The sequence below is a fragment of the Hyaloscypha bicolor genome, assembly GCF_002865645.1.
Source record: "Hyaloscypha bicolor E unplaced genomic scaffold K444scaffold_53, whole genome shotgun sequence".
Taxonomy (NCBI): domain Eukaryota; kingdom Fungi; phylum Ascomycota; class Leotiomycetes; order Helotiales; family Hyaloscyphaceae; genus Hyaloscypha; species Hyaloscypha bicolor.
The window spans coordinates 940,336-966,396 of record NW_020194555.1 but is presented as its reverse complement, the minus strand read 5'-3'; the positions used below and the strand labels follow the sequence as shown (position 1 = coordinate 966,396).

Genomic DNA, 26,061 nt, shown 5'->3' with positions numbered 1-26,061 from the left:
GGCTTGTTTCGGCCAGATAGAAGTAGCTGCAAGGGGGGCAAGGACCTACACGAGACTTCTCGTACGGCTTAGCCACCGCAAAGTTAGTCCAGGAAAAGCCCGACCAGAAAGTGACAAGAGCGTACTTGCGCCACCTGACGGCTTTTATATACCAAATCTCTGCTCTTTGAGCTCTGATAGTTAATGTTGACGCTCTTTTAGCTGCTTGTTCACTCGTTCTGACTTTCGTTTTTTTCTTGTTCGTTTGTTCATTTGTTCATTTGAGTCGATATGGAGGCAGTATATTCTGGTTTGACGGTGGTCGGCTGGCACTTGATGCTGGAATCCTGGTGGGACAAGGTATCGTGTTGCGATCCCTCTGCTGGGCCACTAGCTAACTGAGACTTGGAGCTTTTGGCAGCTTTCCTCCTTGCGACCATCATCATTGGTTCGATATACATAGTATATCGAATATATCTCTCGGTGAAGAGTTATTGGAAAGTAAGTCCCATCATCCATCTGCTCGACAATTATTTGCTTCGTGCGACATGCTCACCATCTATGACTTCATATAGGCAAGACAACTTAAAGTGGTCGTACCAGCACCCGTCGCCCGATACCTCGAACGTCTAAGAAGTAGCACCAAACGTCTCTCTCAACTACCCCTCTCGCTGAAGAAAGCCTCGTCTGAAGAACTAAAGTCTTTTGGGGTATACCTCGGCAGCTTCGATAACCCTCCCACGCTCTCTCAGGCACGTCTGCTCTCACAATGGGACGTCCTCGTCCTCAACCCTCTGAAAGAGGGGGTGTTGGATGCACTTGCGATATGTCGACCCACCTCCACACACATACTTGGGAGACTGAATGTGGCGACATTGGCGAACTCAGACGCCTCCTCTCATAGCGAGGATGTAATAAAGTGTTTATTCGCCCTCTCTCAGACGATGATCACTCATTTCCAGAACGGCCCACAATCGCCATTCACTGGCGTTGTTCTGGCCGAGTTCCAGTCACACTTCCAACCTGCGGTCTTGAACTCGGTCGCAAAATACATCAATGGCCTCGGCATAGACGTCTGGCTCGAGATGGGGCCACCTGAGTATCTCAGTGAGCGCGACGCTCGCGACATCAACATGGGGCTGATCAGGGGAATCATTTGTCGCAATGGAACTATCCGACGCGATGGCGACAGGCAAAACTACTTCCAAATGACGGGGATGCGTACAGCCCAGAGGTTAATCGCCGCGCAAAGGGTGGTGCATGGTCCTCCCATGATGATGTGGGAGACGATTGATGATAGCGCCGAACGTAAGTCCCAACTTCTTGGAGTATTAGCAATGTCTCACAAATCTTGGGACATTCTACTCCTATTATCCTGAAGAGCTCTTAGAACATTCTGCTCGCAATGCCCCACAGTTTCTGGAACGTTCAACCCTGAAAGTACCCGAAATAATATACTGACTCCGATTTCTTGGGGAATAGTACAATATGCAGTCGTGCAGCGAAGTTTCAACTGGTGCCGCTTCAACAGCACGCTAGTCTGGATTGGGCACGAAGCTGCTCTGACCGACGCGGACTCTGCGGCCGCGCTGACGGTGGCCGAAAAGCCGCTTGGAGCGTTGATGTGGATGAAGCACGATGATAACATGAAGGCTCACGATGTCTGGAGGGCAAACGACCAAATCTCCCAGACATCATGCGGCCACGAAGCTCTGTATGAATCATTGCACGAGTTTGTTCCAGATTTGGCTGCCAGACTGAGTTTGCTGCCCGCGCCTGAGAAGAAGCAACACCCGGGAGCCCTCGTCCAATTTCAGCATCCTGCTGTGAATGACTATGGCCAGACCAACCCCTTGACAGCAGTTCTCTCCGCTGGAGCAGACAGCTGGGATGGATTGGGGTGTTACCAATTGGGCCTTGAAGTCACTCCAAAAGCATTTTCAGATCTCCTCCAGGGACAGCGCAATCTCCAGGACCTGGAATTGCTCCAACGCATCCCAGGGGAAGAGCTCCGCAGTTATGGTGAACAGATCGCAGTTCTACTTAATAAACAGACTTCAGAGTCAATCGCTCCCGCAACGTTCCAAGCGATCTCCGAGTTGGTAGGCTTTCTGAGGACCGGCAATGACGACGACAGTTCTCGGATCCAAGTGTACTCGGGATTGCACTCCGGGTTTCAGACGGACCCCGAGACTCAATTCTGGGGTTTCTACGACGTCGACAATAGATCCGGAGCTGTCACCCTCTATCTTTCGAACAAAACTCCGGACCGCGCAGGCACAATCCTTCACACATTCCTGTCTAGCCGTGGACGCTCGCGGTCCGAATGTTTCATTGCAGAGCTTGCCATGGCTGAGCAGAATGATTTTCTCTCAGAGATGTGGCAATTGCCTCCCCGCATCGTGCATGACGTGAAACAACTCTCGCCCGCAGAGACCATCTTGTTTCTGCGGCGGCTGGTTCTATCGACGCGTGGAGACGATTCCGTTTTCTGGGCAAGAGTTCGCACCCTCTGCGAGTACCAACTCATCGAAGTGCCCACACTCACGCAGCTTAGAGAGATGAATTCAGTTGTGTATTTACGTGGGGAGGTCTCAGCTGAGACTGTGATCAATGCTCGCATTGCCTGGCTTGGCGAACGCGGCTGTTGGATTCCGGATCCTTCTGCCGCAGTCGCCTTGTTCAAGGAAGTCGATACCCGCTTGTATGAGATTTTGATGAATGGCAACAGCAAGACTCTTGCCCAGCTCAGTATTGTCATGCAAACCATCATGCAAGAGAATCGGATCGATGCTGGTGCCGATATCTTTGCTCTGGCGGTGTTTTCTGCCTTCCGCAAACTTGCGCTTGATGAAGTTTACCTCGAGGTCCTGGACCGCAACGTACTTCCAAACCACGCAACAGATCAAGCCGGATGCTTCGCAGAGCACTTTGGTCTAGGTTCGCGGTGTGATTCTTTCTTTGACATGACACCACGAGTTCTGGGAAGGATTATCTCGGACCGTTACCGAGCCTACTACATGGAATTCCAGCCACCACAACGAGCAGAAGGCTTCACTGAGCTCCCGACAGCATATGCGCCCATGCAGGTCGACATTGATCCGGCAGATGGCAAAGAAGAGATGGCCTGGTACCACCGAATCACTTTCCTTGGCATTTTTGCCGTGCCTGCTCTCATCGATATTATGTTATTGACAACCATTGGCCGCGGCCTCTACCTGACCACTTTTATGACTTCGGCAGAGAAGACAATGGCTACAACAGCCCTTATGCTGGCACTTCTTGTGTGCGGTGCCGCTGGCTCGTGGATCAGCTCTGGTGGAAGCTATTATTTCTACGCCAATGCCTTCCAAGCCATGAACATGTTTGTGCTGACTCGCTTCGTTGCTGGAGTTGCATTCGCTCTGGTTGGTGGACTAGGAGCCATGGCGGGAGTTATGGTTGCAAAAGGCGTCACTGCTGGACTTGTCTTTGTTTTCTATTTCGGCATGCTCACTACTTACCTTTTGACCCTGTCGACTCTTTCAATCTATCAACTTCCCGGGTCCAGGTTCCAATCTGTGAGTAGTCCTGGATCTGCCACTGCCACTTTTACCCTTCCGTGTTCTGTCATTTGTCAATCATTTGAGATCCAGTCACTAACCAAAGCATCTAGGGACGAACCGTTATCATGACTTGCATACCAATTCTATTTATCTCACCCGTTCTCACCTTGTGGGTTCAGCATGACATAATAGTCTATCCCTGTATCTTGACCTTTTTCCTGGTATCTCTCCTACTTGGAGCACGCAAAGTCCTCTCTCAGTGGAGTACCTGGTACCTCAACATACCACATGTCACAGACACTGAAGTTGTCAACTGGTATATGAAGACACGGGGATCAAGAAGGGCAACGAACTTCTTCGAAGGAGACATCAAAGACATCGGAATGTCACCGCATCCCCGGAGAGAGCTCCATAATGCTGTTCTTCGTGAGCAGAATCGCCACTTCTGGCAGAGCAAAACCACAGATCCACTAGTTTCAAAGCTAGCTGAAGGGTATTCTAAGACAATATTTCTCATGCAATGGTACTGCAAGCACAAGAGATCAGCTATGCCTTTGCCGTACAGCGCGACTTGGAATCTTACACTGAAAGCCGGCTTGGAGAATATGACGAATACACAGAAGGGTCTCAAGCTCCACAGCGCTTTCCTTCATTGGCGTCATACTGGTAACGACATCTGGTCCGGTCTTCTCTATTTCGTCGTCGCTCTGTTGGACAAGTGGGCTGCCTTGGTATCTGGTGGTAATCTCGTGGGTCTTTCTGCCGCAAGTAGTGCAGAGTTTCGTCTCTCAGTTGGCTTTGGGCTGTGCTACTATCTCATCGGTGCAGTATCTCTCGACTCCGTATCACAACCTCTCTGGACAGCTGCGAACCAAAAGACAATTCAGCCCATAACCTCTCTGAAGTTTCTCCGGCAAGCCACTATCAATGATGGCGTAGCGAGACGAGCGCTGTACTGGCAAAATCTTCTGAAATTCTTCTTCCTGCACATTTGGGGCATGGCTATCACCGGAGCGCTCATGTGGATATTCGAAGACTCAAGATCTGCAACAATAATGTACCTGGCATACATTGGCGCCTACTCCGGTCTCCTCTGGTATCAATACAACAAAATCTACTGCGGTGTCAAAGCAGCCCCAAGTCTCATATCAGCATCAATTATCGGCCTCCCAATCGGTATTGCTCTTCACGTCAGGCTTCCAGAGTTTGCTTACAGTGGTATTGTCTCTTTGGCCATTGGAACATGGATTGCAGGCTTCCACTCAATGTACATTGCCAAGATTGGCTGGCCAAGAATTTTCCGCCTTTTGAAGTTCAAGAAGTCAGCCTCCACAAAGGAGACAGAATACAAGGAGGTTCGAAGTGACGAAGCCGCGGCGGTGACTTACTCGAGCAGCGCTCTTGAACCTTATCCCGACCTTTCTCAAGCAACGTTGTCGAAGACATTCGAGTCCATTTGCGCTCTTCCCGCTGATGTACGCTTCACACTCGACCCGTCGCAACACCCAGGCGATCGAATCATGGAAACCTTGCTGTTTCAAATCAACTCAAGAAAATCGGAACATGTCAAACATGCCTTCCCGCAGGGAGAGGAATTGATCCAACGGTCTGCTGAGCTATGGGGAAGAGGCCAAACTGTGATCGAACTCGTCTCCGCACGCCATGTTCCCCAACAAGGGCAGAAGATCAGGACAATTAGTCGGAAAAACGGTGATCTGCTATACATATTCGTGATTCTCGGCCTCGATCTGGTCGAAGACGAATGGATCCTGAATATCCACCGGAACTGCAGAATTATCGCTGAAGCTGTCGTTCAGGCCACCTCTGAAGCACAACTTGGCCTGTCACATGACGATTCGATGTTGGCAGAATTGTTGGCCGTGATTGATAACGGGAGCGATGAACTCTCTGTTCCAGAAGGCATCAAGCGCCAGCTTGAGACCTCCTCATCTGAGCGTGCTCGGGTCATCAGCAATGGCGATAAGATCTTGCTTCGTTATCTCCTCCTCGGCCTGGACTGCGAAAGGGAATGGGACCATTTGCCCAAGTCAGTCAGATCCTACTTGCTGAGACGGTGCTGTGGACAGTCTGATACATTTTCTGTCGACGAAGAACGTGGGCTTCGCTCAACGATATTCGCAACAGATAGTCTTGAACTAGAAGACCGTGTGGCTCGATGCGATCTTGGTGCCACTCTCGCAGTCTCGGTCTACCGTCTCGCCAAGGAGCTGGAAGCCACTAGATCTTATGAGAAAGATGAGCAAGAGTTACAAGATCAGAGTTATAACGACCTTCTCAGTTCCTCCTCAACCGGTAATGGTTCGGACCCGAGACTCTTTAGTCGCTTGTATCGCAATTTCAGGACGTGCATCAAGTTCCTTGTCCTCTCTCTCACCGCAGATCCAGAATACCAGAGAGAGTTGGACTTCATGCTGCGGGCGAAGCCCTTGTTTGTGCATTGGCCTGTGACGTTTTTCTTAAACGGCATCTGGTCATACTGCAAATGGCTCCAGGGAGTTATCATTCCATTAGTCCTCTTTCACAAGCGCGAGAATATCTCGAAGCTTCACGACAATATGAAAGGCATGAAGACGGTCATCGAGAAAAAGAACAGAATCGTCATTGAAAGTTTGAACTGCTACTCGACGTGCTTCTTGGCCCCCCAATCAGATGGAAGCATAAAACTCTCTCAATACACCGGACGCCACGACAGCGAGCCAAGTGAAAATACAAAGCTAATTGCTGTCAACACCTATACCGACAAGCTTGTTCTTCGCCAGAGAGAAGAATTCAACGGCCAGGGTCTAGTCAACTTTTTCACCTACCAGTATCCTCAGGGCGGCAGAAAGTCCAAGTCGAAGCTTCCGATCCAACGTCAATGCATCAATGGAGACTTCGCCGGCCAAACCGTGCAATACGACCACCGAGGCTATATCACGTCGGGATCCTTTTTCAGAGGAGTCAATCGCGTCCAATTCAAGTATGAGTATCGGAAGAATGCCAAGTTTGAAGATGAACTTCTCAGAGGCGAGTACGTTTTGGGCCACATCACGATCAAAGTTCAATGGTGCGTGCCGCCGCGAAACCACGCCAAGAGATTAGACGAATGGATTCCCTGGACCAAGGTCACACAGGCTACATTCGCCCAGGGCAACGACGTGTATCATGCAATATGGACCTATGAGCATAAGTTCCATCCCGAAATTACAACCACACTAAATGGCGAACCAGTGCAAACACCACCAATGATAGAAGATGATTGGTTCTATGTCCTGCAGAAGCCAGACAACTGTGGTTTCCTGAGTAACAACCCACTCCTTTCGTTCTCCTCAGTGAGGTCCAACTTTATCACACGAATTCTTGGTCTCAATGTTAAGCGCTATCCGATTCCAACATCCCATGCCAGAACTGTACTCTGGAAATCGTGGAAGGGAGGCAAGGACCTCGATGCTATCACGGCAAGGTGGCTTGATGAAGGTCTGATGAGGTCAGATAAAATTCTCAACGGTTACTGGAGAAATAGGGATCTTGGCCTCCTCGATGCCGCCAAAGATTACCTTGACGCACAGGCTGATACCATCATGGCCAGAACTGATATCGACCCAGACATCAGCTCGTGGGTACATATTGCTTTCAAGATGAGTGACTTGTACAGCTTCGGACAGGGAGGAGACTCCAGAATCAACACGAGAACTCTCTCCAAGCAGCTTCGGGACAGCGATGACGAACTCCACATCCTCGCCATGGACACGTCGACTTGGCCCAATGAGCCTGGCGGAGTGTCTGCTTGCCGAAGAGATATGGTTAACGATCTAAAAACCATAAAGTGGCACATAGTTGCAGAGTCCGCCAACGATTACGGAGTACCGAGATTCCAGATTGAAAGAAATGTTCAATCGCTGACCATTCTACCTCTTTGGGGTCTGGATTTCATGAATCCAACTCACGGAATCCTTGAAAGTTACCTCGACTCAGCTGTTGTTCAAAGGTCGTACGACACCAGAACGGCGGATATCAAAATGAATTTCCTGCCGATTCTTACTAGTTTGGTCCAATGCTCCCGAACAAGGAACTTCACTCGCAAGCACATTGAAGAGGCTACAAAGGCGCTAGTGGATCTGAATACATACTTCGAATCAACACGAAATTGGAACGATGTCTGGATGAGCGACATTGTCAAGCAGACATGGCGTGAACTCTGGTTGGCTGAAGACTTGCCAGATTCATTGCCGGTATCACAATGGTGGGACTTCGAAAAGCCAACGATGCAACAGCTCGACCAGGCTTTAGATATGTGGCACAGATATCTCTTCATCTTCTCGATCCCCGTCCCAGAGAAGATCCCGCATGTGTTCCAAGCATCCCATCACTTCACCGGCGCCACGTACGGTATCCTCTGCAAAGTCAAGCGCAACTGCACACTGCATGTTTGGGACCACTGTATCAGCTTCCGAGAGTTCACTACGTTCATGTCATCTGCGGTGTCGTTCGATACTCCTTTCATCAACAGTTCCTTGATATCCCTCGGTCATCTGAGTTGTGTTCTCCTCGAGCACCATGCAGATGTCGTTCTCCCATGTTGTGATTACTTCAACCCCGGCTGGGAAGTCGAGCTTGGAACCGCTGAAGGCTCTCTTGAGCATCGTCGCACCTTCGCCCGAAAGATCGATCCAGTCGTCAACGGAATCTGCAACATGGAAAAATTTGAGCCTATCCAGACAATTAAGACCGACAAGCCAACTGTCGTCATGTTATCTCACATCCAATACGTCAAAGACATCAAGAGCGCCATCATGGCCACAGACCTCATCGTCAACGGGTGGGGCTTCACGGACTACGTTCTCCATATTTACGGAGACATGGAGCGCGCAGCCTCTCACTCAACAGAATGTCAAGAGCTCATCGCCTCCAAAGGCCTCCGTGATCACTGCGTTCTCAAAGGTCTAGGTAACGCATCCCTCGTCCTCCAAGACGCATGGCTCTTCCTCAACTCCTCCATCTCCGAAGGCCTGCCCCTTGCTATGGGTGAAGCGGCCTTGACTGGCGTCCCCGTCGTCTGCACCGACGTCGGCGCCTCCTTCTGCGTCGTCACGGACCGCGTAACAGGCGACCGCTTTTCCGAAGTCGTGCCTCCAAACGATTCCGAGTCTCTCGCTCGCGCCCAGATCTCCGTCCTCGCTCTGCTTGGAAAATGGGCCGAGCATGCAGACGATGCACCAGGCACCGCACCACCAGTTCTCGCATACCCGAATCCTACGCCGGAACAAGTACAAGCCATCACCCGCCGCATGTATGAGAAAACCGAGCAACGGCGTCGTCTCGGTATGAAAGGACGCAACAATGTGCTGAAGAACTTCTCGTCCGAGAGATATCTAAGGGAACACGAGCAAATGCTCTGGATCGGGAAGCAGCGGAGCAGGAATTATAAAGTAAGGGGGAGGATGCCAATTAGCAATATTCCGGATAGTTGGATGAGTCAGTTTTCACTGGCCAGTTTCGAGAAAGGGGAGAAAAAGAGGGGCGTTAGTGTTTACAGTAAGAGGGCGAGCTCGAGCATGTTGAGTGTGGAGATGGATAGAGGGAGTTTGGCGCTGCCTCTGACGGCGGGTTCAAGGGTGGGCAATAGTTTGAGTGTGGAGATAGATAGGGGGAGTTTAGCGCTGCCTCTGACGGCGGGTTCAAGGGTGTGCAGTAATTTGAGTATGAGTAGTACTGTTGTTTGATAGAGGGATACATGTACTGTTTTGGTTAATGTTAATGTTAATAGACGAAAAGTTTAGCTGCAAAGTTTTATAGTCCAGTTATTTTGAAGTGTGGGAAATTCGTGAGGCCCATTTATTAAAAAGCTGCGACCCAAGACACACCCATATTGCTGAAGACCATTGTGTTCTCGAAGCTTCTAATAGTGCAATCCATACCCAAAATATCAACGCTACTATTAGTGAATATTTTAACCCCACCGTTGTACCTCACATCAAACGAATTGAAAGCTGCGAGAACATTCGGTATTAATCCCGACCTCATTTTCTCCAGAAAAGCCACGTGTAATATATTCCCATACCCAGCGTCCTGTCCTCTGGTGTTGGCATGCAACGTATTAGCCTATTAGATTTCAAGTAGTTGCCAGTGACAGACTTCCTAGTGAATGGCCAAGCGATCTACGATGCATTGGCGTTGTACAAGACTGTATCAGACCAAGAACCAATATGGATTGTGAAGCCTGCCGGTGCAAAGTGCGAGCACTCCGAACATCATGTACTTGGCTGGAAAGAGGCTCGCTTCAGAGTTTAACTCAATGTTTTCGGCGTACGGGATAAACGCTTTGAAACACGCCAATGCGTTCCTGTCATGAAGAGGAATCCCATCTAGTATCGAATAGGAGGAGCAATAAAGTTGGCAACTCATTGGTTCAATCTCACAGCAGATGACGGGCTTTGCCAATACAACCACTATTTTTCTGGTCAAGATCCTATAGCCTCGCAAACAATTGTCAAGAGTATGTGCACCCACGGCGATGTCGGTCAAAGCACAATGGTCATCGCAGCTTTCGGCTGGTACTATTGAGGCCTATCGCTCTCTTAAGTCCACATCACGTTGCACTTGACACTTAATATTATGCCTATCACAACCCAAGTTTTCGCGCCTTAATAAATATAATTGTTATAATTCTTTAATTAGAAAAGCTTTGATTTTATAAGGAGATATTTATATTTATACTCTTGAGTTTTAGTTAAGGATAATTCCTTGAATTAAGTATTTTTACTTTAGAAAAAATGTAAATTCTTATCTAGATTATAACTACTTATAAGCTTTCTTACTTAGAGATTTAAAAAGTCTTTATTATTTTAGTACCTGAATTATTACAACTTTTATAAATCTTTTATTAAATATTATAATTTAAAATTATTTATTATAATATACTAAGCACGTAATAATATTAAATTACGTAACTCTAGATTTTCTAGTACCTTAATATATAAGGCCGCTATATAATATTTAAAAGAGCCTTTTCTCTTTCTTTCTTTCTTTCTTTCTTTCTTTCTTTCTTTCTTTCTTTCTTTCTTTCTTTCTTTCTTTCTTTCTTTCTTTCTTTCTTTCTTTTTTTTCTTTATAGTTTAGAATTCTAGTAATATAAACGTGCTTCTTTTAACTCCTTAATTTATTAAGCGTGCTATAATATTATATATAAGTGAGTATAATAATAGAAAAGAGAAGAACTAATAATAAGAGGAGAATAAAAATTAAGGAAGAGTACGGGATAAGAGAGTTTTATAAATTAAGCGAGGTAGAAGCCGAAGGCAAAATCGTACAGGAGTATTTATTCTATTATATTTTCCGGGGTCTTAGTAGGGTGGCACAAACACCAGTGCTCGGCTTTACCGGATTGGGAATGAGTGTCGGCTTCTAGTGTTGTTCCCCTTCTTAGCACTGCAACTCGACTCATGAACTGTACCTCTCTGTACTGGATACAGCTGCGGTTGCTGCTAGCTTACCCAAGCCGCAGGCTTTAAAAAAAAATTGGTCCGCTTCTCACCTCTAAATCCCTCTACGTTTTCGGGAGCCATGGTAAATACACAAGGTCTAGCAGGGCGCGCAGTGGCATGAGGTTACAGGTTGTACTGCAGTGCAACACCGTATCACTATGAACACTAAATTACCCTTGCGAAGCCAGGAACGTGCTCTCTGTTGAAAAGTGCCAAGCTTATGGGCCTAAGGCAGCCAGGGGGCTGGGGGACTAGTGGAAGACTAGTGGATTTGCACTATATTAAGGGGCTTCCCAGCCTTCGATAATCAAGAATCAAGGCTTCCAACCACCTAAATTTGACACTCTTAAGTACCGGAGCCGACTGTTACACGGAGAGGAAACAAAATGATATTCAGAGGAGGGTGTGGGGACAGTTTTCGACGACAGGAAACCGGACTTTGATGCAAATCTGATCTGAGCCTCTGACATGAATCAATAAAACTCAGCAACGATTGTTGCGGGACTAGGCTGACCATTGGAGTTGAACCAAGCCGCCATCGATGAGCAGTGAGGGGCCATCAATAATAGCCATCTAAATTCGATCGATCGCGGCAAGCCAATTTCGACCTTGCTTTTCCTTCGAACCTTCGAGTAGTACAATGGCATCCTGTTTCGCACGATCTTTCGGCTGTGCTGGGAATTAGGATCAGCCCGAGGGGGAGTGACTATATCTAGCTGTCGTGTAAACCTTTTTACTTAGCAACCATGCTGTGTGAAATCGGACACTTGCATACTAAGCTCACTCCAATGTTGAGACACTCGCACAGTAGCTGTGGAACCCTTGTATCGTGGGCAGGATCTGGCATGACCTTGGTTCCCTGCTGGTGCCTGCTCCCCTTCAGGCGAGAACTCTCTCTGAATGTAACCTCGGGAGTCCCCCCCCCCTTTATAACTTTAACTTCCCCCATTACCATCTCTGCATATTCTTCTAGCATTTATTAAATGCTTCGCCTATTTCAAGTTGCTGTTACTTAGTACCGCAGCTCGTTTATTTGATCTGAAAATCCCTTTATTCCCGAATCCTATCATATTAGCAATAATATGGATGTCGAACAGACCAAGTTAAGCACAGGGCCGGCGGTTGCCAAGCTGCGTTGTGTTGCCGCCGGCCATGTCCCCGAGTCAAGCCTGCACAACTTCCTACTCCCTGCTATGACAGAGTTCGGAGATGAACGCCTTCTCCCACTTCATAGCATCCGGCCAATCCACACGAAATTGAAGCTGGGGAGCGCTACCGACCGATTAGACGCCCACGGATTTACCGCAGTCAACTACCCTACAGCTCTTCACGCCCCGCCTTATACCTCGTTGTCCCTCACAGACCCCGAACTACTCAAGCAATATTTCATCCCAGAAACATCCGAGATGATCAAGGATATCACGGGATGTAAGACTGCCATACCTGAAGCACTCCTACTGAGAGCTGCTCTCTGGTCCGAAGACGCCGATGCTCTCGCCAGTCATGGAGCTAATAAAACGGCACCCTCCGAGCTGGAAACCGGGTTTCCGCAGTTCATTGGATTCAACCCTGAGAAGGGTCCAGTTAGTCCGGCATCGAAGATTCACCTTGACTACTCACCGACGGGTGCTCGAATCCACATTCGAAACTTCCATCCAGACATTGTACGAGCCGCAGCGGACATCATACATCACGAAGACTCCTTGCTGGCTGCTGGGAAGAGTCTCAAAGACGACTACAGAGATTGCGACGGTCCACGGTGGGCACTGTTCTCTGTTTGGAGGCCACTTAAGACTGTGCAGAGGGACTCGCTGGTGGTGGCAGATTTCAGGACATGCAAGGCGGATGACTACGTGACTGTCCAGGTCAAATTTCCAGCTCTTGGGAGACCGGGGTCCGATGAAACCCATACTATTGAGTCTTTAGTGGCCAGGTACTCTGAGGGGCATAAGTGGTACTGGATAGACAAGCAGACTCCGGAGGAGGTAATGGTTCTGAGGTTCTTTGACAGCGATCTCGAAGCACAGGGCTACACTGCTTCGGGAGGGGTGTTGCATTCCAGCGTGGAAGTGCTCGGCACGGAGAATGAGGAAGTTCGGGGGTCCTTGGAGATTAGATATTTCTGCATCTGGTGACCATGCGGCGTGGAAGTGGTAGACGGCGTTTCCTGAGCGAGATAGTTTTGTCAGACTTCTATCTCGTGCGAGCAGTTTGGGCTCCACTTGTTCTCTCTTGGCAAGTAGCTTTCTCATCTTTAGAGACCGAAATAGTGATTTTCTTCCCTTTCCACTCTTTTCTGGCCGGCATCCTTCTCCAGCCTAGCAAACAGGTAAAATCACCTTCTGTCTTCCCATAACTTATAAAAATTTAGTATTTCTCGGGGTGCCAAGGGGCCTGCAAGGCGGAAGCCCAAGATGTTTCTGCACAGCCCCGAAATTGACGAGCAACACGACAATGGCTTGAACCCAGACGTCAAAATTGAGAAGGTGTAGGTTCTCCAATGATAATTACAAAAGCCTAGTGGATGGTTCATCCCTCTTGAGTTTGATTCATGGAAGTTCGAAAGTGCCAATTGTTCGCTTATAATTGACATGTGACTGAAATTAAGCGCGAGAAAAAGGGGAAGATTTGGCCGCAGCGCTCACTTTATCAGCTCTAATACTAGGACGAAATAGGAAGGGGATTGATGGAGTGTCGCTGGTTGTAGAAGGTGTAAAACGTTATAATAGTTAGGAAGCATGTCTAGTACTCATGGGAAGATGGAGGCTATATCTTTAGTAAAAAACGCATCAGAAGCCGATACATAAAATCACTTTCCATTTATAACTCACGTAATAAAAACAGGGCTTGAGGTGCATTCTTGGTCTAAAATCTGACCTAAAAAAACGAGAACAAAAGGTACTCATACTAACAATAGTAGTTCTCGCGTGTAGGAAATAAAACTTGATCGAATATAGAAAGGGGAAACTTGTCAGCGAAAGGTGAGAGGGCAAGCTTTAACACATTAGTATCTACTATGAATTGAAGGGAGTGGTAAAATAAAGTTGTAGAAAGGTCTTGCACTCACTCGAGATGTCGTGCATTACTGATGGAATCGCTCGATATGTCTTGGCAGCAAATCAGCTCGACTAACACTTTTCCCGCACCCCGAAACAGGACAAGGAAATCGTTCTGCATCAATATTGTGTCTGGCCGAATGTCGAACAAGATCTTTGTGAAGCTCGTAGTTCCATTGGCATCCAGAAACTTGACATGAATGAGTGTGACGGTAATTCTGGATATGTTGACTGCAGGGGATATCAGCGTCCGAGTTCAATGATCAGAGGGATTAAAGTTTACTTTTCTTTCACACGGGATGTAAATCTTCTGGGGCAGAGCGGGCAAGTAAATCGCCCATTGCGTCGCTGGGTGGGCGCAACAGCCCTTGTGACTCGCAACGTGGGACTTCCTCGTGTTGAATCTGAGTCCTGCGTTGATGCAACACTATTCTCTAGCCCGGATAAAGCGTCTGAAGGTGGAGAGACTGAGGCTTGAGTGGCAGCATCGGTATCTCCATACAGAATGCAAGATTTTGAAACGGAGGAATCAGTGGACGGCCCCCCCTCCGAAGTTTTTCCCTCCGTAAGATTCGTAACCCCTGGCGAACATGGCGAGCATGGCGAATGCGAGCCAGATAAAATTGTAGATTGGGGTTCTACTGTTAGGCTGCTATCAGATATTATGTAACAATGCCAACAGAATGATGTGAGAATTGGAACTGTATGCGCCGAGTTATTCGGCGCGTTCTGGCGCTTTCAGAAATATGTCTTGCAAGATTGCGTAGCTGGAGATGACGAAGAGTGAGTCGAGCAGCTGAGTCCAGTCCGTTTATTTGTAGCCAGGGTTGTGCAGCGTAGCCGACCAAACCTCCCACAGAGAATCCTCAGAGGCCTCCAATTAGAAAAGCAGTGTGCCCGATCAAGCCCACTCGGGAAAGTTCTCGGAGGCCTCCAATCAAAATAACGAATTACGCCCGTGAAGGGAGCCTCGCCTGCCCGTCATCAATGCGAGGTGACTTGGGTGAATCAAAAGCTGAAGATCTGCTGCATGAAACATGTAGGGCGTTATTCGTTTGCTTTCTCCGTGTCGCCAGGCTGCTTGTCGCCGAGGAAAGCCTGGCAGCATCAGAGGCCGCCAATCAGAGCACTCGCTTGTGGTTGGAAGCCAAGTCAGTTGTGTGACTGGAGGCCTCCAATGGCTCGACTGTCAATGAAGGACAAATGGTGGGTCTCTTTTTCAATGTCCCAAGTAAAGTGAGGCTTACATATACTTCTCTTGGAGCCATGCGAGGCGCAGACTGGATTTTATTTCCGCGATATCTTATTAACACGGCATGTCATGGTTCTCTATCTAATGGCCGTGAAGAATATTTGTGCAAATGGACCTGTGACCTGCAGTGGAGCCTACATAATATATTGACATATTGAGATTAATTTTTTTTTCCTTTACCGAAGAGATCGACGAACTTTTGAATTGAATTTTACACCCATGCCGTTGGGAGATGAAAACTATGAAATCCACAATTTGTTTCCTGAAACCAGTCACTTGATTTGAAATGAAAATATCAGAACACTGCAAATGTTTTCCTCACACACCAATAATTCCATCCCCACTAGCCCTGCCACTTCACCCTCCCACTTCTAAACAACTCCACCATCCCCATCGGCAACAGCCCTTTCTCTACCACATTCCACCCCCCAAACCTCTCCCTCATCTCTTCCCCAAACAATTTAACAACCCACTTCAGATAACCCGCATCTGTAGCTTTGCCACCCTTTATCCACTCCCTCACTAACCCCTCAATCTTCGCCACCTCATCCCCCATAACATCGATCCCCTCTTTCTCCGGTCGACCCATCAAGTCCCCGAAAACACTCAACAAATTCCCAGTATAATCACACGCGAATTCTTCTCTGTATCTAGCGAATTCTTCGAAGCTGAAGAAGACATTACCATCATGGGGGATGAAGTTGGGGTCGAAGTTTGAATAGCGAGAGACGAGGCCGTTGTTAAATGATATGCTGGCCTGACGGTAGGCCTCTCGCTCGCTGTCTAGGAAGTCAGAGAGGATGGAAGACGGCGACTCGAAGACGCCGTCGCGCACTTGGATTAAGCCTATGAATGGATTCTGGAGATCGAGGCCACCGAGAGAGGTTGGGAAGTAGAGGTAGCCGTCTGGGATATCTGTTATGCCGAAGCGGGTCTCGATTTCTCGTTTCAGGTGTTGGACGACGTTGGAAGAGGGGAAGATGATATCCTGGATCCGGGTGAAAGTCGAGAGCATCTCGTCGACGTGCTGGCGTCCAAAGCAGTTCGCGGGCTTCCCGAAGTTGGACGAAAAGAAGGTGCCAGCGTAGGTGTTCCAGGCTTGGATATAGGAGAATATGGAGGTAGATTTGGAGGAGAGTTGTGCTTGCAGTTCGGCGACGTGGGTGGAGACCATGTCTTGGTCGATGACGAATTGGCCAGAGAGAGGGTCCATGATTAGGAAACCCCACCGGATTTCTCCTGCTGGGAGCGACGGGTCGATGGATGCGGGGACTCCGGCAGAGGCTTGAGAGGTTGAGGGAGAGGTGCGGAAGGGGTTGCCTGTGCTTGGTGATCCTGGCTCATGAAGGATACGTACTGTGCCAGTTTTCCCGTTGTTCAAAGTAACGCCCATCGTGTCTGCAAACCTCGTAATCGCAGCCCATGCTTTCACGACTGTCTCGTGGTTCTTGTCGAAGACCCAGAAGTCATCGTTCATGCGATACAAATTTGTGCCGTTGGTGGCTTGATTGACAGCGTAGTCCATGCAGAAGAGGATAGTTTCTCCGCAGACAGACGAGAGTGCGTGTGCACCAGGGACACCTCTTTTTCGGGGTCGAGTCTCGGCTGATGGACCATCTTCAGTGAACTTAAGAGGGGCTTCGAGGAAGGCACGGAAAAAGCCAAGCCACTTTTTGGAGAGCCCGAAGAAAGTTAGGATGGAAGTAATGGTTGAGTGTGGGAGGGAGGGGCTCCAGGAGTAGAATTCTGACCGAGAGCAAGTGAAATCTCCGTGGAGGCGAGTGTTGATTAAAAGCTCGGTCGACAGGAGATGTAGAAGGTATTGCTTTGTCTCCATCTTGGTTTTTGGTTTTTGGTTGTCGGGCACTGTGTCATACTCGTCGCTGTTAAATGGAATGAGAATTGACTGGTGAGAGGAAGCCTTGCGATAATACACCCCATTGCCTGGATATCCAGCCGGTGGGGGCGGCGGCATTTGCGGCGCTATTTGCATTGACACCGGCTGTTGTTGCATCCCATTTTGTTGCTGCAGGTGTTGTTGTGGCATTGCACTTTGGACAGGCATCGCGGGGAATTGTGGCTGCATGTCGAAGGTGTCGAAGTCGAAGTCCGTAAACTGGTCCTGTCGAGATGAAGTAACTCGCTTGCTGCGTATCTTCGGCCTGGCGTATTCGACCTCTTCCTCCCCTTCAACGGCGGTGCTTCCCTCAAACGGTGAGTTTGGCAGCTGAGACATGAAGAAAATCGACTTGTAGATTTCTTGGCGCTTGCCCTGAACACTGGGCTTCTTCCGCTGGTGTCCCAGGAAATATTCTCTCCGCTTCACGCCGATATCATTATTAGAAAGAGGGGTGCGAAGAGAAGCCCAGGCACCTTCGTAATTGGAGAAATTGGTGAAGGCTTCTTTGAAGAAAACCGACCATTTTACGCCGATGAATTGGAGGAAGATTGCTTGGAGAAGTTCCTCGTCGATATATACTATGAGAACTCAGTCAATAATAGGAGCCAACAGGGGGGGTGGTTGGAGGGGGACCACTTACCATGATAGGCTCCGGTCACATGTCTTCTCTGTTCAACGGGGACCTCCCCCTCCCAAGACCATGTCGAGATGGCCGCAATACGCATGTTCAAAACATCTGCAACCTCAGCCAAGATGACCGAACTCGCCAGGAAATCTTTCAGCACTGCGCGCTTTTCGTCAGACAGAAGGCCAGAACCCACAAGGCCGTTAATAGTCCATCGAAGCACCTCGTCGTTGAACTGGCCGGGGGTCGAAAGCGAGGTCTCGAAATCCTCCACACTCTTGCGCAGAGCCTTGAGTGCTTTCAATGACTGTGGTGTTCCGCCATCCATGCCGAACAAGACCTGGAGATACTCTGAAATGGCTTTTGGGTCTGTCTCCAAGGGCTCGAATACCAATTTCTCCCAATTGGCACGTGACTCATCTCTCTCTGCTCGATTGATCTTTTCGAAGCTTTCTGAGGCCGTGGAGGCGTCATCAGCAGGCACGACCTTTTCTGCTCGGAGCCACTCATTGACTAGCTCTCCATACAGAGTCGCATATTGGAACCTCAGGGATTGGATGTTCAATTTCTTCAAAAGGGACTCCTCCCAGTCGCCCAATAACTTTGGTGAGACCGTGGGATCGAATCGTGCTTGCTCCAAGAAACGCTCCAGATTCTTGAGCATTACTTCGAGGTCCGGATCATTGCTGCCGCCGCAGATAATGCGACCGGATCTCCCACGCCGATTGGCTGTTTTCACAGCGAAGCATTGCTTCACGCCGTCGACAAGGATACGGAGACGCTGCTGCTGGTTCTGCTCAAGTTTGGCAGCGGATATGAGAGTTGACTTTGAATCTTCGAAGATGACACGCTTTTTGGACAGCTCCCTGAGCTTGGTGGTGGTGATAGCTTGAAGTGTTTCAGAAAAGACGGAAGATGACATGTTTATTTGTCGGGGATAGAGGTGGTATGATGCTGCCTGAAATGTGTTGAGAAGTTTGGAACGAACATAGAATTGATGGCAAGGATTGTGAAGGTTGTTGAAGAGATTGATATGATGGTGGGGAATTCCCCAGCTTTTATAGATGAAATCGTAGGCTGCGATGCGAATGGTGGGAAGTTGGGATTGGGCGAAGCCGACGACTTGCAGTGGGTTGCCGCATCGTGAGGCGGCTTGAGGCGGCATCTTGGCAAGCCCTTACCGGCAGCCAAATGCGGTGATCACCATACCGACTACCGCTTATCCATCACGTGATACAAAACCGAGCAGCTTGAAGTGGATGCCAAGATGACAAGTAAAGGTGCCTAAAATGAACCTCAGAAGCCTAGCTGACCAGAAAGGAGGTACTGGTTGGGGGTGAAGGTCACTTAACCGGAATCTAAGCTGAATTACGCAAGACGGTCGATATTCAGGATGGATTTTCGGTGTAGCAGCGATCACCTCGATGAAGCAGTTTCATGGCAGATCTGAGTCAATCAAAAGAAAATGATGCAGAGAGAATTTTTCTTGATTTCCTAGAAGCATTCGTCGGCTTCATAGTGATATCCCTCGCCCAGAGTTCCACCTCGCTATTCCCGATGCTAGCTTTTAAGATCAAGGAGATCGTTTGGCTGAACGCATGAGCTGATTCCTGTGTCATGTCGCAAGTCGATATTGGGTATTCGAACGTGTAGATGGGACGAAATGAGACGTATTTTTTTTCTTGGCCCTTCCATTCGAGGGCTCAAGTCCGCTAGTGAGGTGTTCTCCAGTACAACCAAACTCCAATAAGAAAATCGCACATTGTATCCACTTTAGGCAGCCGTCGCAAATCGATGTTTTCGTCTTCATGGATCATGAGTGGCAGGCCGTCCGATGTTCGGGACCAGCGGTTGACGGCCTCCCCCCTCCGTGTTATCGTCATTGTCCCAGTCAAACATCTCAAGGGTATTGAGACACGTATCGCTTCTTGAGGGCAATTTGCGTGAGTGCAGCCATTCCGACGAGCAAAATGAGTGCAGTGAGGCAGATCAAGGCGATTGGTGTTGTATCCAACATGTCGTCTTTGTATCGTTCGTTTTGTGTTGGTAATAGAGGGAAAGTCCGAAGATTTGCGGGAATTCGTGCGATTTGCGCAGATATTTGGCGTGATGCGGGGAAGATTGAGAGTTGAATGAATGAAAATTTTGAGCGGAACAGAATTTTGCAGCGATTTAGATATTCAAAGATACCAAGAAGGAAGAGCAGGAGGAGTATTTTCCAGAATGAGCGACTGTTGGATGGAACTTGAGGATCAAAGAATACACTATACGCACTTGCTCTCGGGGGTTTCGTCCAGTATAAATATGCACGACTATCCCCGCTATATCCAGACTGACGATACGTACTGGCAAAGGTAACGTCTCGTATCGGGAAATTGTCCCACCTTTGCCTACTTGCGCGCTTTTGTGCTTAGCATGGCGGTTCTCAAGCCCCACCCCAAAATTCGTTACCAGTGAGAAGAGACACGGAGCGAGGCGAACGATTGCATCGCCCCCTCTAAAGAATTATGTGAATAAATAATCTCGATGAGTGAGCTTTGGAAGGATGACAGCAGGGAACGCGTCGGATGAGTGGGCTATACAGGGAAGCCTCTCGTATTTGTGGAGATCTGATACGGCCCAATCACAACTGTTTAAGAACGAGCTTGGCAGCCATCCCCTGTTCTGACGATAAGATAAACCCCCGAAAATGATCAGATACTTGGATTCAAGATACTCCACATTGATCTCAAAGCCTCTCGAATTAACCCCCTGAATTCTCACCTCAAACTGGAGCGGGTGGATAAAGATTGCTTTGTGCAGCCACATGTAGCTAGACATCGTTCGGCACGAGCGCCAATCATCATCATCTTCGTAATTCACCCCCTTTCTTTTGAGGGTCCAGAGTAAACAAAGAAAACACATCAAAATTAGTCCGTATCCCATTCAGCATATAATTTCAAGTAAAGGGGAATTTTCGAAATAATTGAGGTGATAGACAAAGCATTGATAAGTGCGAATCAAAATATTTGACAGTGTTCGAGAATTTCACTTTGAACGCAGTGCTTGAGAAAACTAAGATTTGTGCTCGGAAACAAAGAGAGGGCCAGACGAAGCCGAACTCATGGTGAACTACCGGTATGATTGATGAGAGAATCAACGGCCAGAAAGAGGGAGGACAGGAATGTATTCCGATCATAATTCACTTCTTTCTCTTCTCGGTTGGATTCCGTCGCGAAAGTGACTGCGGGTGGACACTCGACACTCGACACCATCTCTGAGCCGGTGATATCTGAGTACCTGATTAGGTCCTTGCCCTGACTTTTGTTGCAAACTCTTGCACACTTAAGTTTGCTCCAATTCCATCATTCCTTCCTTCGTTTTTCCTTTCCTTCCGTACAACAACACCACCTTCATCTCCCCCAACCCAGCATCACGCAAGCTAGCCATCCACCGGGTGCATCGCCGATAGCGACAGAATGCCATGGCACGTTTCTCTCATATCTTGAGAGGACGCAGCCGATCGCGCTCCTTCAGGTATTTCGCCCTCCAGGGGCGCGCTCCAAGCTCTCTTGCTCCTCCTCGACAACGATCGACCACCTCCACTGACTATATCTCCCTTCGAGTATCTAAGGCAACTTGTCTCCCTTGTCGAGTTTCCTCTCCTCTGGACACGCACTCAAATACCCCTTCAAGATGTCCATTTCCTTCGATCTTAGCTGAGCTCGCCGCAACTTCACAAAGGGGTCTAATTCACCCGCCAGCCCCGCTTTAGCGCCGTCTTCGGAGAGCCTTAAGTTTTCCCTCCTTTGCAACACTTGTTTCTTTCCCGCAACCTGCGCAATCTTCCCCCTTTTCACTTCTTATTTCGCGCTTCAACGCCATCAGTTGTTGGCTGGCGAGCGTCGCAGTTCGTTTCTTGCTCCTCCTCAATCACGAAATCGCGCTCTATTCTGCACAGTATCAAAGGACCGCACATGATCGAGGCAAGATTCTGTCCATGATGCATTGAAAGTACGTCGCTGATGCCTTACAAGCAGGTCTTCTTCCCCTCCGAGGTCGACACAAGTTCTCCCCCTCGAACACGACAGTTGCTTATTCTCGTCGCGAGATCGCAGCTACATGACATGTTCCTCTTGTCTCTTTCCACGCGCCTCCGGGAATTTTCAAGTGAGTATTTCTTTGGTCCAAAGTTCGATGACGACCGTCGGCCCTATCGACGATAGCAACATGGACAACGCGCCATTCGACTCTACCCCGCGCATTAAGTCAGCCGGGTAGAGGGTTTCCGTGGGATAAGACAGCGCTGGTTGAGCTTAGGTTCCCTGGTTGCCCCGTCGAGGAATGGAGACTTGGTCATGTGCCGTAATGAGCTATCGCTGGGGCGCAGGGTAGGACATGGCTTGGGAGTGGAGGATGTGACTGCGTGGGCTGGCCTAAAGGAGGGCAACGCGGTCTTCCCCCCTGCGTCCTCTCATCGTTCTTTGGACCTTCTAGTTCCTTCTTCTTGTAGACATTGCTGACGAAGTTTGAATGCTCCCAGATGATACTTGTGCCCTCTGGGGCCACCCAACGAAGCTGCTACAATCTCGTGGCAGCGGAGGGGCCCGATGAAGCTGCTACGTCCGCGTGGTAGTGGAGGGATTTGGCCGACGAGGGCGTCTCCATTGATGGGGGCCTCCTTCGAAGGGCTGGCGCGTCTACGTCGCGAAGGGGATCAACTGCTACTTGTAGCAGGCCAAGTCCAGCCCAGATCCATTCGAGGCCTGTTGATAACTGTAAGTCCATATGTCCACGTGTTTACGCTTTGATGCTGATGGAATACAAAACACTGAACATCATCTGGGGTCCGCCTAACACAACGTGTTGACATTTGCGCGCAAAGCCACGAGACTATCGACGGACTCCGAGCTGAACGATGGAACCACAACAAGGTGAAATCAAGAACTAGTTGGTCTCTGTCCCCCAACACAACTCGATGAAGACAAGTCCTAGCCTCCAACATCGGTTCCACGCACAACAAATCATGTACAATGAAGGAAAGAGCATCGGGAAGGGTCCAGGGTTTCTGCACATGTTGGGTTCAAGGGCCAAGATCAAGAAGTGGACAGGATCAGGAAGGAGGCGGGAATGACAGCTCGCTTTTGAAGTCCTCATCTCAGCAGACAGGGGTGTGGTAGCTTCAAGGGTCAGATTAGTCATCAGCAAGTTTTCAAGCACTAGAATATCTATAATTCCAGTCTTGACTCCCCTCTCGTTGAATTCTTGTGCCAGAGCTCAAACTTGTGACGATGTCCCTGAACTTGCTGCCTGGTGTCACGTGGCTGCTCAAACGGCCGAATTTCCTCATCCTCGTCCAGCTGAATCCTGCAAGGCAACGACATCCGTCATCTTCAAGCTCCTTCCCCCCCACAATCTACAACTTTCTCCCCTCACCAAAGCACCAAAGCCGTCCTAAGAATTGCTCGTCAACATGGCGTCTTCTTCCAAGTCCGACATCCGCCCATGGCTGAACAAAGGAGCTCGAGCGAAGCTCGCGAAGGAGACAATCAACTCCACGATCCCCGCACTCCTAAAATCCCACCCCTTCGCCCTGAACGGAATCAAGAACACAGAGCTCCTTCGATACTCCTCTACCTCGCAAGCCTTTGCAAATCAATCATCATCTGCGGCAAGCTCAAGCTCAAGCTCAAGCTCCAACCCCGCACCTCCACCTGCTCCGATAATCCCTCGAATACGCATCATAAAATCTGACACCCTCGATGCCGTCCACTCCATCCTGCAATCTTCAAACAGCCCCAAAATCCGCGTCTGCGCTTTGAACATGGCCTCCTCGCTGCGTCCCGGCGGCGGCGTCCTCTCCGGCGCGGTCGCGCAAGAAGAAACGCTCTGCATGCGCAGCACACTGTACCCCGCGCTCAATACCTCCTGGTACCGACTCCCCGAAGACGCGCTCATCTACACGCCATCCGTGCTCGTCTTCCGCGATAACCTCAACTCCGACCTCCCGAAAAGCCAATACTACTACACAGACATCATTTCCTGCGCCGCGTTGAAGAATCCGGATGTTATTAAAGTGAGGATTAAGAATGCAGATGGGGATGTGCTTGAAGAGAGGTGGGAGTATGAGGATGGCAGGGATAAGGAGACGATGGTGTTGAAGGTTCGACATATGCTACAGGTTGCGAAGGAGAATGGGGTTACGCATCTTGTGCTGGGTGCGCTGGGGTGTGGTGCGTATCGTAATCCACCGGAGGAGGTGGCGAGAATTTTTAGGAGGGAGATATTGGGGGGTCGGGGGAGGAAGGGGTTCGAGGGCCTTGAGGAGATTAGCTTTGCTATTTTTGATGAGGGGGTCAATTTGAGGGTTTTCAGAGAGGCGTTTAAGGATGTTGATGCGGAGGCAACTTGAGATGAAAGGAAGAAAGCTACATTGTATTACGATGTTGCGAGGGATGAGAGGTTGCTGAGTAGGCGGCTATTCTACAGGAAGGGGAGAGCCGAGGGAAAAGGTCACAATTTCCCGGCGACTTTGGTGGAGAGGCAAGCAGCATTCTTCTGCTCGCAAACAAAAGCAATGGCATGGCACTGGAAGTTGAGCTCTTCCACCCAACATTCTACTAACCAAGCAGCTGCCCATTCACTCAGAACTCACTCCCTTGCCAGCTCGGCTCCCTCATTCCATCCAAACCCCTGGCCGCTCAAAGCCATCTTCAAATTCTCTCCCTCAACCGTCATTTCCCCGACCTCCTAGAACTGAAGCATCACAACGTCACTACCAACACGCAAATATCCAGTGAAAAGTTTATGTGAAAAGTTTTTTTTTCCAATGTGTGTTCCCAAGCTGTCAGCATCACCAGCTAAAAAAAGTTAAAAAGAGCTACCCCGCGAACCTCGGCCTAGCCACGCGGGGTTGGCCCTGAAAATAGTCTGCTTCCGCCCTTCAACGTCCCGGGAGCTTAAATCTACTTCCTATCCATCTCGCTTCCTTCCACATCCCACCACCTCTCAATCAACAACTTCAACTCTCTCCTTTTGCTCACAATGGCCTCATCACTGCAAACACAACCCCCGCCCCACCCAACCTTCCTCCTGGCCTATCCCTCCCCGGGCATCCTCCTCCTAACAATCAACCGCCCCACAGCAATGAATTCCCTACCCTCCGCCTCGCATTGGGAGGCCGACGCCCTCCTTTCCTGGTATGATAACGAGCCTTCTTTGAGGGTCTTGATTATCACGGGCGCAGGCAAGAAAGCGTTTTGTGCGGGGCAGGATCTGATCGAACAAGGTAAATTCCGCGCGGATCCTTCGACCCCAGTAGCAGCCAGAAGGCATCCACCGTCCGGGTTCGCGGGGATTTCCAGGAGGATGGGGAAGGGGAAGCCGGTGATTGCGGCTGTTAATGGGTTTGCTCTTGGTGGTGGGTTTGAGATTTGTTTGAATTGGTGAGATCAGCTCTTTCAATCTTTCAAATGAAGGGAGAAAGTGGTTGGCACGCGTTCATGTGGCAGGCATGTCGTGCCTCGCGGGCTCAGGAAGGTTAATTCCCTGACGAGATACCTACAGTGATATGGTCGTAGCATCTCCCACAGCATCTTTCGGCCTCCCCGAAGCAACCGTCGGTCTGTACGCCGCAGCGGGAGGGTTGCCCCGGCTAGTACATAACACCTCTTTACAAATCGCTTCCGAGATAGCCATGACAGGTCGTCGGTTAACGGCCCAAGAAGCCCTGGATTTCCACCTTATCAACAAGATCTCTAAAAGTCAAGAAACTGTGGTGGATGAAGCGGTGGAGATGGCGGAGAAAATCGCATCTTCGAGTCCGGATGCTATTATTGTTACAAGAGCGGGACTTAGGGAGGCATGGGAAGAGGGCAGTGTCGAGAGGGGTGTTCAGAGGGTTGGCGAGAGGTTTGAGAGGGGACTATTCGAGGGGGAGAATATTAGGATCGGGCTTGAGGCTTTTGCGGGGAAGAAGAAGCCGGTTTGGGTTGCTAGTAAGATTTAGGGAAGGGTTTTGGCGGTGTGGTTTGTGTGAAGTTTTGGGTGCAGTGGATGGTGCTGGCAGCCACGCCTGCAATTCTTGTATCTAAGAGAAAGAATTACCTGCACATTAGGCGGAAGTGTGCTGCTTGTACGACTTCCAAGCCAAACAACCTCTTTCTTTTCCAGTGTTGAATTTCGTCCTATACCCAAAACTAAAAAGGATCTAGCTATCAGTCTTCTAATTTCCATTATGCC

At 49.2% G+C, this 26,061-nt stretch overlaps 6 protein-coding genes across 6 annotated transcripts; 5 read left to right on the top strand and 1 right to left on the bottom strand.

Annotated features, from left to right (window-relative positions):
* The first annotated feature begins 254 nt into the window (after positions 1–254).
* On the top strand, positions 255–9,390 carry K444DRAFT_585469 (glycosyltransferase family 4 protein). The gene is made up of 5 exons (XM_024877922.1): positions 255–339; positions 391–480; positions 555–1,287; positions 1,462–3,539; positions 3,635–9,390. The coding sequence occupies exons 1-5, from the start codon at positions 271–273 to the stop codon at positions 9,245–9,247; spliced, it is 8,583 nt and encodes a 2,860-aa protein (XP_024739252.1). The 5' UTR covers positions 255–270; the 3' UTR covers positions 9,248–9,390.
* Positions 9,391–12,090: 2,700 nt separating this feature from the next.
* On the top strand, positions 12,091–13,143 carry K444DRAFT_524340 (GA4 desaturase; the record flags this gene model as incomplete). Its single annotated transcript, XM_024874350.1, has 1 exon — positions 12,091–13,143. One exon carries the CDS (start codon positions 12,091–12,093, stop codon positions 13,141–13,143), a length of 1,053 nt encoding a protein of 350 aa, XP_024739251.1.
* Positions 13,144–15,659: 2,516 nt separating this feature from the next.
* On the bottom strand, positions 15,660–18,763 carry K444DRAFT_641727 (uncharacterized protein; the record flags this gene model as incomplete). The annotated part of the gene is made up of 2 exons (XM_024884657.1): positions 15,660–17,794; positions 17,857–18,763. 2 exons carry the CDS (start codon positions 18,761–18,763, stop codon positions 15,660–15,662), a joined length of 3,042 nt encoding a protein of 1,013 aa, XP_024739250.1.
* A 4,315-nt stretch (positions 18,764–23,078) lies between these two features.
* Positions 23,079–24,615, top strand: K444DRAFT_610420 (uncharacterized protein). Its single transcript, XM_024879743.1, has one exon. It carries the CDS (start codon positions 23,294–23,296, stop codon positions 24,230–24,232), a length of 939 nt encoding a protein of 312 aa, XP_024739249.1. The 5' UTR covers positions 23,079–23,293; the 3' UTR covers positions 24,233–24,615.
* K444DRAFT_610419 (enoyl-CoA hydratase) lies at positions 24,574–25,465 on the top strand. The gene has a single exon (XM_024879742.1). It carries the CDS (start codon positions 24,865–24,867, stop codon positions 25,267–25,269), a length of 405 nt encoding a protein of 134 aa, XP_024739248.1. The 5' UTR covers positions 24,574–24,864; the 3' UTR covers positions 25,270–25,465.
* K444DRAFT_339911 (ClpP/crotonase) lies at positions 25,273–25,973 on the top strand. The gene has a single exon (XM_024872017.1). The coding sequence runs from the start codon at positions 25,391–25,393 to the stop codon at positions 25,826–25,828; it is 438 nt and encodes a 145-aa protein (XP_024739247.1). The 5' UTR covers positions 25,273–25,390; the 3' UTR covers positions 25,829–25,973.
* The last annotated feature ends 88 nt before the right edge of the window (positions 25,974–26,061 follow it).

What these genes read in the sequence shown, in the direction of transcription:
- K444DRAFT_610420 (XM_024879743.1), top strand. Translation starts at nt 23,294, where the DNA reads ATGGCGTCTTCTTCCAAGTCCGACATCCGCCCATGGCTGAACAAAGGA.
- K444DRAFT_610419 (XM_024879742.1), top strand. Translation starts at nt 24,865, where the DNA reads ATGGCCTCATCACTGCAAACACAACCCCCGCCCCACCCAACCTTCCTC.
- K444DRAFT_339911 (XM_024872017.1), top strand. Translation starts at nt 25,391, where the DNA reads ATGGTCGTAGCATCTCCCACAGCATCTTTCGGCCTCCCCGAAGCAACC.
- K444DRAFT_585469 (XM_024877922.1), top strand. Translation starts at nt 271, where the DNA reads ATGGAGGCAGTATATTCTGGTTTGACGGTGGTCGGCTGGCACTTGATG. An exon ending in CGGTGAAGAGTTATTGGAAA is followed by an intron (nt 481 to 554) that starts GTAAGTCCCATC and finishes GACTTCATATAG; the next exon opens with GCAAGACAACTTAAAGTGGT. An exon ending in GATTGATGATAGCGCCGAAC is followed by an intron (nt 1,288 to 1,461) that starts GTAAGTCCCAAC and finishes CTTGGGGAATAG; the next exon opens with TACAATATGCAGTCGTGCAG.